Source organism: Podarcis bocagei, assembly GCF_964188305.1.
Source record: "Podarcis bocagei genome assembly, chromosome: 10".
NCBI lineage: Eukaryota > Metazoa > Chordata > Lepidosauria > Squamata > Lacertidae > Podarcis > Podarcis bocagei.
The window spans coordinates 47,864,428-47,882,549 of record NC_138135.1 but is presented as its reverse complement, the minus strand read 5'-3'; the positions used below and the strand labels follow the sequence as shown (position 1 = coordinate 47,882,549).

Below are 18,122 nucleotides of genomic sequence, written 5' to 3'. Positions count from 1 at the left end.
ACATGGCTCCCTACCTGTAACTAGAGCTTGGGAAAAGTTATGGAATTGGGATTTAAAGTTCATGGCATGTTGTACGTTGAAAGAAAATTATATGAAAATGATGTGCCTATGGTATTTAACTCCTAGTAAATTAGCAAAAGTGTATAAAACATGCTCAAATGTATGCTGGAAATGTAAGGAAAAAGAAGGCACCTTTTATCATATGTGGTGGAATTGCAAGGCAGTAAAAGGACCTTGGGAAATGATATATAATGAGTTGAAAAAAATGTTTCAAATAACCTTTGTTGAAAAGCCTGAAGCCTTCCTTTTAGGAATTCTTGGTGCTGAAATCCCAAAGATGCAGAGAAGACTATTATGTACATGACCATGGCTGCACGGATGCCACCGGCCCAGAGATGGAAAGAAGATAAAGTTCCTACCAGAGAAGAATGGCAGATGAAGTTAATGGACTATGCTGAAATGGCGAAAATGACAGGAAGAGTCAGAAATCAGGAAGACCAAAAGTTTAATAAGGAATGGGGGAAAATTATAACTTATCTGAAAGACCATTGTAAACAGTTAAAATCGTTAGTAGGATTGGAATATCACTTGTGGTTTAAGGTTGAATTCTGGACATAATGGAAGAGGTAAAGGACTTGGATTACCATAAAAGATGTGGGAGGAAAGGATTAATGATAGGACCCACTAAGGGGAAGATGGAAGACCAGGAGATTCCTTGGAATCTTGTTTTTATGATTTATATTTGATATATCTCTGTAAATTTTTAATTTGAAAAACCAAATAAATAAAGAAAGAAAGAAAGAAAGAAAGAAAGAAAGAAAGAAAGAAAGAAAGAAAGTTGGACTAGGACCTGGGAGGCCAGGGTTCAAATCTCCACTTGGCTATGAAGCACATTGTGAAGGTAGAACACTGTGAGGAAGAGAATTATGTATGCTACCTTGATTTCTTTCGAGGAAAAGCAGGGTAGAAATGTAATAATAAATTTATTATTTTTATTATTAATAAATGCTGCTTGTGCAAGCAAGTTCCAGGTGCACGTCAGACTAAAAAGCATCACAAGATCCTCAAGAATGAATCAAGCTGCCTGGATGTGGACCCTGTAAGTGTGTGTATATCCTGCGAATTCTGCCTTCTGTATATTTGGGGATGAATCCTGAAGGAGGATAGGTTTTTCCACCGTGTTCCCAGGATTCTTGCAATATGCTATAGCCGCTTCCATGCTCATCAGCGGAAAGGTGCTAAATTGTTCTTGTTCTTTCAGTTCAAGTGCAGTACACTGCCCTGTGGGGTTTGCAACCCTATTTTTGGCTCTAGGGCTCTCTGGTTCTCTCTTTCCAAACGGACGTTTAGAGAGCCTGTTTTCTAATATCAACATCATACAATGAAGCAAAGTAAAATAGTACTTAGATATTTTGTCCTTTGCTTTCAACTGAAAAGTTGTAAAATAAAAACCAAACACATTGGATTTAACACCGCAAAGGGGTTGGTGGGAGAGCTGGAGATCAGGCAAATTATCCCATTTGGGTGGGGTGGGGACACACAGAAAAAGCATGCATGCTGCACTTTAGTTTGATAGGAACTGCTCCATAGGGCTTCTTTGTGTGTGACGTTTGTATAGAAGAAAGCACACAGAGCATCATGTATAGAGTGTGGCATGAACATGCTTTAAAGACCGGGTAGCCAGTCTATGAAGAGTGATCACAGAGAGCAGAACGTGAAAAGCACACTGTGCAAGCACTTGCGTGCCTAGGGTGGCATGTGCCAGCTGCTGCTGAGATAGGCCAGGTGGTTGTTTTTAATTAACCACCCCATTCATTCAGATGGCATGAATACACTAAAACGCCAGCTGGTTTAACCCTAGTAATGTCCATGCATACACTATTCTTGGAAGACAGCTGAACACATTTAGGACATCATACAGGCACCTTTAAACACCCCTGACATGTGTAGGACAACTGCGATAAATTCAGTGATATACATGCATATGTGAATCCACCTGGAAGGGAGACCATTTGAGAACCACTTTGGGTTCCATGATGGAAGAAAGGTGGGAAATGGATGGATGGATGGCCTTGCTTGTACTTAAAAAATTATCTTGAAACCGAGTGTTAATTGGGACAGGACGCAGGATTTAGTGCTGACTGCTTAAACTACTTGTTGTATTTATGAAGAGAAGAAGAAGAAGAGTTTGGATTTGATATCCCGCCTTTCACTCCCTTTAAGGAGTCTCAAAGCGGCTAACAATCTCCTTTCCCTTCCTCCCCCACAACAAACACTCTGTGAGGTGAGTGGGGCTGAGAGACTTCAAAGAAGGGCGGTGGAAGAAGAATGGAAAAAATTTAAAAGCTATCTTAAGGACTACTATAAACTGAATGAATGTTAAAATGTTGTGGTTGCCAGAAGCAATAGGGTACAGGGATACAAGGTTAGACAATAAAAGAGGACTAAGATGACAGAGATTAGAAAGTAACAATTGGGAGTTGCTAGTTCAAATATGGACATTGGGATGCAGAGAGGGGGGGTATGGGGAAGTCCAAGAAAAGAGGTTTATGAAAATATCTTTGAAACTATTTGTGTATGTTTGTCATTTTTTGTGTTTGTTTGTTTTTCTTAAAAATGTTGTAAAACCAATAAAAATTTATTAAAAAAAAAAAAAGAGAGACTTCAAAGAAGTGTGACTGGCCCAAGGTCACCCAGCAGCTGCATGTGGAGGAGCGGAGACGCGAACCCAGTTCCCCAGATTACGAGACTACCGCTCTTAACCACTACACCACACTGGCTCTCTTTATGGGCAAAAGACTGTGTGAAAATTGACAATTATAGGGCTATTCTAAAATTAAATAAACCACTCTTTATGGGACTTTGTTGACCAGTTAGTTAAATGCGTGAGCAGGGGGACAGGATATTATTCAAGGTATGTGTCCCTGTTAGCCTATGCCAGGGGGCAATCCTTCATACAAACAGCTAACAGTGGCACATCTCCATGGACCCTGCTTCCTGGTAGCAAGCCATGGAATCAGGATAGCATCTAAACAAGCTGTGTGTCTGTTGTCCCCAAGTTTTCTGACACAACTTCTGTCTCCCTTGGTTCTCCTTTCTGCTTATTGTATGTTTGTGTCTACAGCATTCTAAAACCAATTCATTATAAAATCAGTTCAAATCAGATTAATGGTAACCATTGGGCTAGAGTTCTGTGAAGAATTACCAAAGGAGGGGGTCAGGCTGCGCCTTGGCCAAAGGCCTGGTGGAACAGCTCTGTCTTGCAGGCCCTGCGGAAGGATGTCAAGTCTCGCAGGGCCCTAGTCTCTTGTGACAAAGCGTTCCACCAGAACCGGGCCACAGCCGAAAAAGCCCTGGCTCTGGTTGAGGCCAGCCTAACCTCTCTGTGGCCCGGGAACTCCAAGGTGTTTTTGTTTGAAGACCATAAGGTCCTCCGGGGGACATACCAGGAGAGGCGGTCCCATAGGTGCAAGGGTCCTAGGCCGTATAGGGCTTTAAAGGTTAAAAACGTTAAGGGAAGTGGGACCACATTACTTAGGCACCTGTTTTACTTGGGCCACACAGATTGCCTTGGTTTAAAGCTGTGGCTCAATGGTCACCCACCAGGGACGTGGTAGTCGTGGGTTTCTTGCACTGGCAGAGGAGTCAACTGGATGATCTTTGTGGCTCCCTTTCAACCCTGTTGATTCTATGTCTCATGAACTGCCCAGCATCTTCAATGCCCAACTTCACACTCCAAGTCACTCATTCAGACTTTATCATCTCAAAAATAAATAAAATTTAAAAAAAAATTAAGGAAATGATTTCGACAAGTACTTCTAGACTTAAGTTTTAAGCAATCAGTATCTGGTTGGGACAGGAATCGCTCAACATCCTGTGCAGGAAAACAGCTGACATGAGAGCAATTTCAGCTTTCCCTCTTTTAATCAGGCTTTCTAAAGTACTGCCAATTCACTCCTGTACTTCCCTCGATAAGGCTGTGCTGCTGAGCAACGGGAACTGACTGTTCAAAACTGAACGCTTAGACAGCCTCCCATCTTTTCCTGTCAATTAGTTCTACCATCAAACTGGAATGTTATCATGTAAACCATACTTTCAGATAAAACATTGGAAGTAAACCCTCCCCCCAAGATTCATGCCTCTCGCTCTGTGTGTGTGTGTGTGTGTGTGTGTGTGTGTGTGTACACACCCACACATCCACACCCCTATCAACTTCCCAACATTTTGTCCTGCTCTCCTGCTGGTCCATCACTCTCTAGCATAGGGACCGGGACTCTATAGCCCTCCAGATATTTATCCCATCAGCACCAACCAGTGTGGCTCAATAGTCAGGGATGCTGGGAGTTGGAGGGTTCCCCATCTATTGTGCACAAGAAACACAAATCAGTCTGTGTGGTTAGGAGAGGACTTGATTCTCGACGACTGGAGTCACCACATTAGCAGTGGCCCTGAGTGCATTCTTTTACTTCCCCTTTGTATTAAGTGACTGGTTGCTGTTCATTCCTACATGGAAAGATAAAGCACCGGAACAGTGCTCTCAGATGCAGCAAGGACAAAAGTATCCTTTGCTGACAGTGATTTCACAAGGAATCATGTCTTTGTATGCAGAACACATCTTCTGAGGTGCATAGTCAGGCTTGCCCTCCCCATACAGCCTGCCATCAAGGCTGACGTTAGCCTGGTTGATGAAGAACCAGGGATGCTTCCATATACCAAGTCAAATCCATGGTCTAGCTAGCTCACCAGTGTCCACACTCTGAGGCTCTCTAGGGTTTCAGACAAGGGACAGTCCCAGTCTTGCCCAGGCCTGTACCTGGGATTTTCTGCATTCAAAAGCTGATGAGACCATTATTTGCATGAGCTGTGGGGAGGGTTAGGGTGGGGCTTCAGAGGAACAATTGGGAGCTTAAAGTGAGCAAGGCAGACCAATACAGACTGAACAATTCTTTAATTTGTACATGCATTTAACTGCATCCACACACCCTGGTTTTCTTAATGCTACATAGCCACAGATTGACACTATCCATCCTCCTTTTTTAAAAAAATAATTTAATTTTTATTAATCGACCAATCAAATCAAACCAAATCACATCACATAATTCCGAATTACAAAGCCGAATTGTATTTTTTTTGTTGGGGGTACCCATATTTCAAGTTCCAAAGGGGATTCCAATCATCTTCTTGCTGAGCATTAATATCCACAAATCTGTCCAAATAATGTTCATATTTCTATCCAGTCCTCTCTTGCTGTTCCCACATCTCATCTTATTCATATAATTTTCTTTTTTCTTTATGATCTCTTCTGATAGTCTCCTTAAGCAGACAAACACCAGTTATAATCCTGTGTGAATTTTTCCATTTGTCCAATCACCATATCGAGATGGTTCCATATATCATCGCTTCCATAAATAAAAGCACTCTTTCCATCATTCATCTTCGCAAATCTGTCGCCTTCTTTTAGTCCTCTGAGGAGGCCGCCCGCAATATGAAAACAGATCCATTCCTCCTCCCAGACATAAGTCTTTCGACAGAACTTGCCAAAATGGCGACACTGTTTTTTTTACTGCGTCATCCCAAAGCTCTTAAACTTTCCACGGTCTCCTTAAAACATGCTTTTGGTTAGAGATTATCTCCACACAGTCTTAAATCATCAGCTTAGGTCATTTAAGCGGCATTTCTGACTTATGGGGGGGGGGGATTCTTGGTTAATCACATAAAGAAAAGAAAGGAAAGTCCCCCCCCCATCCAGTCCCGTTGCCGACATACCGAGCCTTGGTGTGTCTTCTCATGATATATTCTTGTTTATCCGACCCGTCTTCTTTATCAGAGATCTCTTCAATTAGCAGTCTTTTTACTCCCCATTCTTCCTTGAAGTATGTGCATTTGCTTCCACCTAATTGTTTCTTTTGAAGTTGCTGCAGCTAGAGGCGCAAATCAGAGACAGCGTCCAGGAGAGCCAAAGTCCGTACAAGGGCTTTCTGCCTAGTGCCCCCACCCCCTCAAATTCGGGGGTGGTATAGGGCACAGCAGGCAAGGGCAGTCCCCCCCACTCCCTTGGGGGGGGCAGGGAGGCTGTTTACTCCCATCACAGCCTCTTAATTACCTCGTGTGGGTTGGAGAGATGTTATTGTCGGCCATCTTCCAATGCGCCCCTAGTTCCCCCCTCCCCCGCGGAGAGAACACTATCCATCCTCCTAAAATGTTGGGCGAACGGAAAATTCTAAACTCTTTGAAAACGATTTTAGTGCTCTCGTGTCAGAAATAAGACTTATTGAGTTCAACGGGCTTACTCCTAGATAAGTTGCAGTCTAAGCTATTGATCCTTCCCTTCCTCTCACCCCCAGCCACTTATAAATACAAGGAACCTTTTAACAAGCCACTGAGACAAATCACTGACAAGCTACCAAAACTGTCTGCCAGATGTCAGCCAGTGATTAATCTGTCTTAAGTTCAGCCAAAGGGAATAAATGCAATGGGTGGTGCAGCAAAGACAAGCGCAATCAACAACTGACTGAAGAAGGTTTCCTGTCACCTTGGGAATGATATTGATTGGCACTGCAGTTTCCTGTGTACAAGCTAAAACCAGTAGCAACGACTGTAACAAGAATCAGGCCATGATAAGAGCTGGGAGCCTGCAATATGCTTACGCTTCTCTTAGGAAAAAAAGCAAAACAATTTACATAAAAGGATTTGTATCAGTGTGGTGGCAACTGCAGATTTATTTCACTCTGGAGATGCTGATGCTGTAAGTAGAATTGTCATAAAAACCGAGTGTCTCTTGGGAGTTGTCTAATCCAAAATATAACCACCACAGTTTATGAGCTCTTTTGAACATTCTTTCTTAGGAAAGGTGGAAGATCTCCTTTGGTATAGGACACAGCGTACAGCAAAAAAGGCAATGCTGTGTGTTCAGGGAGGTGGGACCAATTCGGATGGTCCGCCCCCGCCACTTAATGGATCCAAATGGTTTCCAGAGAGTGGTAGGGGATGCTTTATCCCATGTTGGGATAAAGCTGATTCCCTGGTAGCCCGCTGGAATGCGGAGTTAACCAGGGCTATCGACTGTCTGGCTCCGAAGCGCCCTCTCCGATTGCATGGAGCCCGGACAGCCCCGTGGTTTTCTTCGAAGCTGAGGGCGATGAAACAATCGCTGAGACGGCTAGAGCGTCGGTGGCAGAAAACTCACTCCGAATCTGACCGGACACAGGTTAGAGCTCAACGTCGAGCCTACCAAGTGGCGATAGCGACGGCGAAGAAGACTTTCTTCACCGCCTCTATTGCATCTGCAGAAAACAGTAGCAGGAGACTCTTTCAGGTGGTCCACAATTTAACGGAACCACCTTTACCACCGGGGCCTTGTAAAGACCCCAAGATCTCCTGCAACGATTTTGCAAAGTTTTTTGCAGATAAAATCACTCATATTCGGAAGGAGCTAGACACCACCGTGGGAGCAGGGCTGGGGCGGGAGAGTGCTAGAGCCCTGTCTGGTCAAGTTGCATGGAATCAATTTCAATCCGTTACCCCCGAGGATGTGGACAGGCTGCTTGGACGCGTGAAACCAACCACCTGTCTCCTTGATCCTTGCCCATCCTGGCTAATAAAAGCAAGCCGGGAAGGGCTGGGCGATGGGCTCTGCGGGGTGGTGAATGCTTCCCTCTGTGAGGGAACATTCCCAGATCCGCTGAAAGAGGCGGTCATTAAACCGCTTCTTAAAAAACCATCTTTAGACCCGGCCAGTATGGCCAACTATTGCCCAGTCTCAAATCTTCCATTCTTGGGCAAGGTGATTGAGCGTGTGGTTGCTGAACAACTCCAGGCACGCCTGGAGGATGCGGACCATTTGGATCCCTTCCAATCAGGGTTCAGGCCTCATCATGGGACTGAAACTGCCTTGGTCGCACTGGTTGATGATCTCCGGCGAGCTAGGGACAAAGGTGAGAGTTGTTTCCTAGTTCTGCTGGATCTCTCAGCGGCCTTTGATACAATCGACCATAACATCCTTCTGGACCGTCTAGAGGGGTTAGGAGCTGGGGGCACTGTTATACAGTGGTTTCTCTCCTTCCTCCTGGGCCGTGTTCAGAAAGTGGTGGTGGGGGATGAGTGTTCAGACCCTTGGGCCCTCACTTGTGGGGTGCCTCAGGGTTCCGTCCTCTCCCCCATGCTTTTTAACATCTATATGAAGCCGCTGGGAGAGATCATCAGGGGGTTTGGACTGGGTGTCCATCAATATGCAGATGATACCCAGCTCTACCTTTCTTTCAAATCAGAACCAGTGAAGGCGGTGAAGGTCCTGTGTGAGTGCCTGGAGGCGGTTGGAGGATGGATGGCGGCTAATGGATTGAAGTTGAATCCTGACAAGACAGAAGTACTGTTTTGGGGGGACAGGGGGCGGGCTGGTGTGGAGGACTCCCTGGTCCTGAATAGGGTAACTGTGCCCCTGAAGGACCAGGTGCGCAGCCTGGGAGTCATTTTGGACTCACAGCTGTCCATGGAGGCGCAGGTCAATTCAGTGTCCAGGTCAGCTGTCTACCAATTCCATCTGGTACGCAGGCTGAGACCCTACCTGCCCGCGGACTGTCTGGCCAGAGTGGTGCATGCTCTAGTTATCTCCCGCTTGGACTACTGCAATGCGCTCTATGTGGGGCTACCTTTGAAGGTGACTCGGAAACTACAGCTAATCCAGAATGCGGCAGCTAGACTGGTGACTGGGGGCGGCCGCCGAGACCACATAACACCGGTCTTGAAAGACCTACATTGGCTCCCAGTACGTTTCCGAGCACAATTCAAAGTGCTGGTGTTGACCTTTAAAGCCCTAAACGGCTTCGGCCCAGTATACCTGAAAGAGCGTCTCCACCCCCATCGTTCTGCCCGGACACTGAGGTCCAGCGCCGAAGGCCTTCTGGCGGTTCCCTCATTGTGAGAAGTGAAGCTACAGGGAACCAGGCAGAGGGCCTTTTCGGTGGTGGCGCCCGCCCTGTGGAATGCCCTCCCATCGGATGTCAAGGTGATGGACAACTACCTGACATTCAGAAGACATCTTAAGGCGGCCCTATTCAGGGAAGCTTTTAATGTATCATATTTTAGTGTTTTTTGGTTTCTGTGGAAGCCGCCCAGAGTGGCTGGGGAAACCCAGCCAGATGGGCGGGGTACAAATAATAAATTATTATTATTATTATTATTATTATTATTATTATTATTATTATTATTATTCAGTGGAAAGAGCTTCCGGTTGTAAATATATGAAGTCTCGGTTGTGAATATTTACTGCAGGGGTGGGGCCCTCTAGACAACAACTCCCATCATCCCTGACCACTGGCCATGCTGGCTGCAGCTGATGGGAGTTGTAGCCCAAAAAAACACCCCCAGAGCCTTAAGTTCCCTGTTCCTGATTTACTGTCACAAACAGTTGTACTTCGGCCCTGAAGATACTAACCTGATGTTTGTTCTCCATTTCCCCTCAGACTGAAATAGCTGCATTGTGAATCAGTAAGAGAAAATGCTTACTTAAAATTTTAGCTTCTTTTAAATTCACTTCCCTTAATTATGATATTTCTAATTACTTTGTCTTAAGGTCTTTCGTGTGGTGAATATATGTGTGAGGGGCTTGTGGAGTTGTGGTAGTTAGCATGACCCCTGCTGATGTCATGCATGTCAGCTACATGCACCCACTGACCTCACATCTGGCTTTTCCATGAGATGAGGAGACTCCCCTTGCATGGAGCTGCCCTAGGCATGGACATCTCTTTGCACATGGGGCATTTCATAAGGCCACCAAATGCACAAACTGTAGAGAGTGGGGCCAGTACACGTATTGCCTATTCATGCTTTCAATACTCAAGAAGAATGATCTAAAACTGGGGTTTCCCAAGCTTGGGTCTCCAGCTGTTTTTGGACTACAATTCCCATCCTCCCTGACCACTGCTCCTGCTAGCTAGGGATGATGGGAGTTGTAGTCCAACAACAGCTGGAGACCCAAGATTGGGAAACCCTGATCTACTCCATGGGACCAGGGCACCTTAAGGACTGCCTGAACCCTTAAATCCCAGTTCAGTCACTATCATCTGCAAAAGCATCGTGGTTTGCCCCTCATCTTGGTGGGGCTCATTTGACATCAACATGAAACCAAGCCTTCTGCGTTACTGACCCACTCCTGTGGAATCCTCTTCCAACAGAGATTCAGCAAGTGCATTCTACAGTAACTCTGGAATGTTTGCTGGAAATGTTTCTTCGCTGCCTGACGTATGCAGACAATGAACCCCCACCCCAATAACAGTTAGCTGGTGATACAGTTTAATTTTTGGTTTTTTTAATGGTATTATAATTGCCGGCACAGGTGCAGAATGGCTATGTCAGGTGAAGGGAGGGCCACAATAATGTCATAGGAGACTGGCACTGGGTTGAATTAAGCCACAACTTTATTGATTACAGGAAAGAATAGGCTTGGCTAAGGCATTGGGCATTGATAGGAACCTGGTGGGGTCGCTTTTGTGCTGCTTTTTATGGTATAGTGGTACCTCGGGTTAAGTACTTAATTCGTTCCAGAGATCCGTTCTCAACCTGAAACTGTTCTTAACCTGAAGCACCACTTTAGCTAATGGGGCCTCCCGCTGCCACCGCACCACCGGAGCATGATTTCTGTTCTCATCCTGAAGCAAAGTTCTTAACCCGAGGTACTATTTCTGGGTTAGCGGAGTCTGTAACCTGAAGCATCTGTAACCCGAGGTACCACTGTATTATAATTGTTGCATACCACGTTGAAATTTTCAAATGAAACTGTGATATACAAACATTTTTATAAATAACTTAACCACAGCACTCTCCCCTCCATTGTGTCCAATCTTTGAAATACTCTTCTGAAACAACTTTTTTTTTTGGGGGGGGGGGGTTATCCCAAGCTTCTGGTTTAAACAATTGTTACTGACATTTCCCTGAAAGCAAATGCCTAAGGGTTATATTAAGCACAAAGAAAAGCATATTCATCTCAACACAATGGAGTAAATTTATCCTCCAAATCTATGCAAAGCTGTGTATTTCGGCCAGGAAATTCCAGATCCCTTCCTGTAAATATATATTAGGTTCTCATGCTTGTGAAACCATCCACAAACACTGGCTCGGTTTCATTATTCAAATTGCAGAGAGCTACACAATGCCCGAAAGTCCGTTAACAGAATGCTGAACCATAAAGGCAGGAAAAGTTTAATAATAATTAGGTTATAAATAGCACAAGCAGTGATACTTAAGCCAGCAATTCTGCTCAATTAATTAAATATTAGAAAGGAAGGAATTTATCAGTACCTAAAAGGTATGAGAGCGGAAGAAACACTCGAGGCCCTGCTTTTTTCCCACAGAAGTATTTGAAAAAGCAGATAGCTTGTCACAGGTGAATGGTGGCCTTTTCCAGCCTAGTCTATACCTGATGAACCGAATGCGCTTAGAGGCTGCACATGCCTGCACATTAATAGGGCTCCCCACCAGGGCTGGATTTAGGCTGGATGAGGCCCTAAGCTACTGAAGATAATGGGGGCCTTTATATGTCCAGCTGTCCTTTGTCAACAACAAATTGTCGCTGTTTTTTTTTGTGTTGAATATATGCTATATGGTAATTTATGGACCTAATGGGTATCTAAAGCCACAACACAACACAAAACACTGTTGCTGTATGTAGGTTTTATTTTATTTGTTTTTTATCTTATATTTTGGAAATGTACATCCAGTTCCCCCCCTTTATTTTTTGGAGGCCCCCCAAAAGAGTGGGGCCCTAAGCTATAGCTTGTTTAGCTTATACGTAAATCCAGCACTGCTCCCCACATTGTAACATATAAAGGTTAAAGGTAAAGGGACCCCTGACCGTTAGGTCCAGTACAGATTTCCCCAAATTGCAAGGCAATCCTAATAATGGGTTGCAGTCAACTAAGTTCTACTGAGAGTAGATCAATTGAAATTAACAGACCTAAGTTAGTCATGTCCATTAATTTCAATGGGTCCACTAACCTTGGATACAATCCCACGTCTATTCAAAGTCCTATTGAGCAATGAAGCTTACTCCCAGGTAAGTGGGGTTAGGATTGCAGCCTCAGTCATTAACATCTGTGTTTGAAAAATAAAAACACGTGAAACGCGAGAGGATAAACCCATAAATGACACCAGTCTGTGGTATTTAGATAATCTAATCAGAATTAAAAGGAAGAGTGGGGCATGTTGCCCTCCTGGGACCAGTAAGCCTAGGCAGGCATTGGGGACGGGGATGACTTGAGGCCTGCAGCATCTCTAGGCACTTTCTCCAGTGGGAACTTGATCCTTGATCCTGAAAAGGTTGACCACCTCTTTAACTGCTGTAGCGCGTGCTCTCTCTCTCTCTCTCTCTCCCTACCACAAGATATACGAACAAGGGTAAGCTAGCCGAGGGACACGGGTGGCACTGTGGGTTAAACCACAGAGCCTAGGATTTGCCGATCAGAAGGTCGGCGGTTCGAATCCCCGCGACGGGGTGAGCTCCCGTTGCTCGGTCCCTGCTCCTGCCAACCTAGCAGTTCGAAAGCACGTCAAAGTGCAAGTAGATAAATAGGTACCGCTCTGGCGGGAAGGTAAATGGCGTTTCCATGCGCTGCTCTAGTTCACCAGAAGTGGCTTAGTCATGCTGGCCACATGATCCGGAAGCTGTACGCCGGCTCCCTCGGCCAATAAACAAGATGAGCGCCGCAACCCCAGAGTTGGCCACGACTGGACTTAATGGTCAGGGGTCCCTTTACCTTTACCTTTACTAAGCTAGCCGAGGCCCAGGGGAACAGGTGAAGCAAAGGCAAGTCTAAGAAGGGGGAATGACCCCAGTCAATGCTGTATCTTGCTTTGTGCCAGTGTAATGGGCTGCTTCCTGATCTGTAGCCAATGGAGTCCACAGAGATCAGTTGGTACCACTTAGGAATGGTTGCTGAGGATATGCATCCTATTATCTGCTCTCTTTTTCACTGTGTAGAGATCACTATTGCCAATGCCAGATTTCCTCTGTGAACACTAGAGAATAAAATTATCACTACCCCCAATCAGCCCTGAATGCTCACTGGAAGGACATATCCTGAAGCTGAGACTCCAATACTTTGGCCACCTCATGAGAAGAGAAGACTCCCTGGAAAAGACCCTGATGTTGGGAAAGATGGAGGGCACAAGGAGAAGGGGACGACAGAGGACGAGATGGCTGGACAGTGTTCTCGAAGCTACCAGCATGAGTTTGACCAAACTGCGGGAGGCAATGGAAGACAGGAGTGCCTGGCGTGCTCTGGTCCATGGAGTCACAAAGAGTCAGACACGACTAAATGACTAAACAACAACAACAAGACCCCCAAACACATACACATACAAGGGGGAAAGAGACCTTCCCCCAGATTGCTACTACCCAGTAACTTCTCTTATGATAGTAATATTAGGCCACACTATAGTGAAAGAGAAATACAAATGGACTACTGAGCTGGTTAAAGCAGAAGGGTTGCCACCAGGGGGCACATTCTAATTTCTCGAATGAACTCTTACAATAATTTGTAACAGATGGAACAGAAGATCCACTGACAATATTATCTTCTTCCGCTAGATGTCACTATCCATCAAGCAACAGCATCATGGCTACACCAGGGAGAACTCTATGGCAAGTTCTCAGCCCACACCATATGCACGTAAATAATACTCCAGAGTGAATTTAGTGAACTCACAAAATATTGCTAATAATCTGGAAGCTTCTAGAAGAACTAATGTCTGGTAGTATAATGAAAGATGTGGCATAATCCTGATTAATGATGCTTTCGCCACTGTACACCGTGCTTCACGGTGGCATTTTGCACAGCATTGAAGCTGCTCAAAAATAGTTAGGATAATGTGTTGGAACTGTGATTGTCAATCAGATTATATCCACTTGATATTTCCTACTTTCGATTTTTCAGACATCAGTATTTGTCTGGTTGTCTCACACACTGTCTGAGAATGTGAATTTCAGGGCAAGATGTTCCTGGTTCAAACTTTACGTTGGTGACGAATGACAATCCCCATCACACTGACCAGGGAGTCGAACCGATTGATCTCAATGGGGCTTAGTTTTGAGTAGACATGTGTAGGACTGCATTGTGAGGAGCCCTAGGCAAGTTGCCATCACCTCAGCCTGCATCTGCAATGTGTGGGATGCTAAACTGTCCTACCTTGAAGAGGTACTATAAGGATAGCTTACAATAATCTAAAGCCCTGCACCTCATCCATGAGAATTTCACCCCCCCCCCAATCTCTCCTTCCCAATGCTATTTATTTTATTATTCACCAATGGAGAATGGTTGAGAGAGATGTTGGGAGCAAACATAGTACACATTTTTGGGGGGCAGACATGTCCTTTTTTCTTCACCGCACAGACAAGGTCACGTATGAGAAAACTATTTCACACAGACACCTGATTCGCTTAGTTCTCTCTGCTGCTCCCCACCCAATTTAGGTATGAATTGTTCAACAATGCAGTAGAGATCTGTCTGCTCATATCATATATCCCATATTAGCTAGAATTTTGTACACCTGTTTCAGACTTTGTCAGAGTGCTATTTCATATTGAAGTGTGTTGAGGGGAGCAAAATATTTTGTAAGGATCAAAAGCCCACCCTAAGATATATTTTAAGACCGATCTGGGGTGGTGAGGCAGGAAGCAGGGCACTTTGAAGAACACTTTATGTTGTTACTTTTTATGAACATGATAATAATAGCAATGTTTTCAACAAATGTCAAAGGGGCCACCTTTATAAGCAAAAGGATTTATGCCTCTAGCATGTATACCTAGGGCATGGGCCTGCTAATAATCCCTCTCCAGCTTGTAAAAATAATGACTTGGCCAGAACTGTAGTTGCTCCAGAGGAAGAAAACGACATGACGTCTGAAAGGGGTGTGGGGAGCGATCATACTCTGTTCTCTTTAAATAAAATTTGTGTCTATCTGCAGCTCAGTAATCCAGAGAGATTGTGATAGACTACTACATTTATGTGCAGATTTAAAGATCCCAAAAGAACCTTTGGGATCACTAAATACATAATGTTTCTAATCCAACCAAGCAGATCTCCATTTACTAGCTTTTTGGCAGGGAAAGGAGAGGCAGTGGTGATGGGGTACCAAAGCCAGCTTCCCATCTTTCTCCTGATTGATTGGGTCTCTCTCCAAAACAGCTGATTGGTGGAAGCTGGCCACAGAGCCTAGGACTTGCCAATCAGAGGGTCAGCGGTTCGAATCCCCGTGACAGGGTGAGCTCCCGTTGCTCGGTCCCTGCTCCTGCCAACCTAGCAGTTCGAAAGCACGTCAAAGTGTAAGTAGATAAATGGGTACCACTCTGGCAGGAAGGTAAACGGCGTTTCCGTGCGCTGCTCTGGTTCGCCAGAAGCGGCTTAGTCATGCTGGACACATGACCCGGAAGCTGTACGCCGGCTCCCTTGGCCAATAAAGCGAGATGAGCGCCGCAACCCCAGAGTCGGCCACGACTGGACCTAATGGTCAGGGGTCCCTTTATCTTACACATATATCACTTGCTTACGGTTCCCCATCCAGGTACAGATATCCATGCAACTTGGGCATATCTGTAGAATTTCCATTTCCCTCTTGAGAACCAATGGCCTTTCTTCATTGTTGACTATTTTATTGCACAGAGAAACCAGCAGGACTCCTTTATTTGAACAAAAGGGAAGCCCTTTTAAGTATTCAGAACACATCCTGTACACTGTTGCAATTTCTGACATACCTTTGATGAAAATGCATCTATTGGTGAGATGTTGTTGTTTAAAAGGAATCTGTTCTTCCTAAACAGCAATGCTCTTAAATAACAATATTTTTGAGCACCCACCCACCCTCCCGCCTCGCTTCTGTTGCCTGCATGCTCTTTGCATCTTTCTTTTGTCTGCTAGCTGGGCTTAGGCACTTTAGCCAACAAGAGTCACTGCGTAGCATATTGATGATTTATGAAAAGTGCTTGCACTAGAAGGTATGTTTCTAATTGATGGCTTTCCAGCAGATGTGCTGCAACCGAGGCCAGGACATAAACACAGGAAAGCAAAATGATGAAATTAACCACTCAATCCAAAAAGATCACATTGCGGATTCAAAGCATGTTTGTTTTCCTCTTCGGAAATATTCGGAAGCTTCCAACCTTTACTGATTCCAAACATTATTTCAATACTTGGCAGTTTAAGTGCAAATTATAATCTCTGAAGTACTCAGAAAATAACATCCTTTATAGCAGGGGTGGGCAACCTGTGGCCTTCTGTATCTTGCTGGAGCAAAACTCCCAGAGCATTTGGGTAGATGGGCAGTGTACAAATGGAATGAATGAATAAGCTCTCATCATCTCTGCTCCTCCTTGGCTGGGACGGATGGCAGGAGGAGCACAACAACATCTGCAAGGCCACATCACTTGTCTCACCTGCTTATAACCACAAAGGGGAACAATGGCAAACTGCATCTGGAGAGGTGTAAGCCTACCTTTCTTGAAGCCCCACTGACTTGATCTTGAAAGGCGATGGGCTGGTTGAAAGGGTGGGCTTGATCTCAGGAGCGCATTGCCCTTGTGGATCTACTATGACATTCACAGCTTTAGGAGCCGGTTCGGGCTGGACCATTCTGTTTGCTGCCTTGTACTCAGACGGAGTTCTCTGCAGTGGGATGGATGAAAGGTGTACTTCCTGTTTCTTGTTCTTATCTTGTCTCACCGAAAATTGTATTTTCTCTTTCAGTCGGTACAGGACCTATTGAAAACAGAGAGAAGAGCTGATTTTATCTTAAATTCAGTGTGTGTGTGGGGGAGAGAGACAAACTGGATTAAACGAGGCATCAGTCAACGGCAAAGTATGTGAGTGGCAATGTTTTAAAATGCGCATTTTGTGCTACAGATTCTTTTCAAAAGAGGCCACACCCACATTTAAAGCACATGGTTCCCCCCAAAGTATCATGGGAACCATAGTTTGTTTAAAGTGCTAATAACTGTAGCTCTGGAAAGGGTAAACTGCATTTCCCAGGATCCTTTGGGATGAAGTCACGTGTTTAAAATGTGCATGCAATGTGCTTTAAATGTATGGTAGGGATGAGACCAGAATACTCAGCACTTCCTGTAAATAAACCTCAGTTTGTATTGTCTGCAGCTGAGGGTTCTTTAGGAATCATTTTCATGCCAATATTTATCATTTCAGTTGCTTTTTGAAAAAGATAAATGAGATACAGTGGGAAGTAGCTGAGCCAAAATTATTGCAAAGAAAAGAAATGTTGGGACAGAATGTATAAAAAGTATAAAAGATTGATCCTTTCTTTCAAACAGCAATCTTGCATAGTGCCTCATACCTCTCAACGGTGCAATATTATTCTTGTGTATTCAGTAGTAAGCCCCATTCAGTTCAATGGACCTTACTCCCACACCAGGACCTACAGAATCTATAGATTTATTACAATCTAGGTTCCCATTTAACTCTTAAATACTCCTAGCATACGCTTCAAAAAATGTAACCACTCCAATCCATCTAAGGGACATATATACAAAGGATTTTGCACGAATACCCCCCAGCTTTGGAGTCAGCAGATTTCAGCCATGTGGAATCTACATTGCTTTTTTTAGTAGTAGAACCTCAAGATCCATCAGCCAGAACTGGATGCAAAAAATAGACATTTTCAATTAAAGAATTAGTAGCCCGGGATTTTGTTTGGAGTACCAGAACTGCATTATCCTTGCACAGAAAAATCTACTTCTGCTCCCCGCCCCCCACTTCCTTTATTTCATGAGCATAAATGAAAAGGTGGGGGCATTTTTGGTGTTTAGCAGTTGGGAATAATAAACATTTGACGATATACTTCATTACTATTATTTATTATATTTTTATTGTATTTGCTAATTCACTTTAATTGCCCCAAACAACCTGCAACCAACCATAACAAAGCTCTGATGCTACTTTGAACCAGTAGATTCAATAAAATTAATAATAATAATAATAATAATAATAATAATAATAATAATAATAATAATATTTCTTATACCCCGCCCATCTGGTCGGGCCTCCCCAGCTACTCTGGGCGGCTTCCAACAGAATATTAAAAACACAGTAAAACATCAAACATCAAAAACTTCCCTTCAAAGG

At 44.3% G+C, this 18,122-nt stretch overlaps 1 protein-coding gene across 2 annotated transcripts in view; it reads right to left on the bottom strand.

The window, feature by feature from the left end:
* Nucleotides 1-18,122, bottom strand: part of PTPRR (protein tyrosine phosphatase receptor type R) — a 116,764-nt gene that overhangs the window by 20,825 nt on the left and 77,817 nt on the right. For both annotated transcript variants that reach the window (XM_081211945.1, XM_081211946.1), the window contains exon 6: nucleotides 16,483-16,745. In XM_081211945.1, the coding sequence (XP_081068071.1) occupies nucleotides 16,483-16,745 (263 nt within the window). The remainder of the gene's footprint in view (nucleotides 1-16,482; nucleotides 16,746-18,122) is intronic.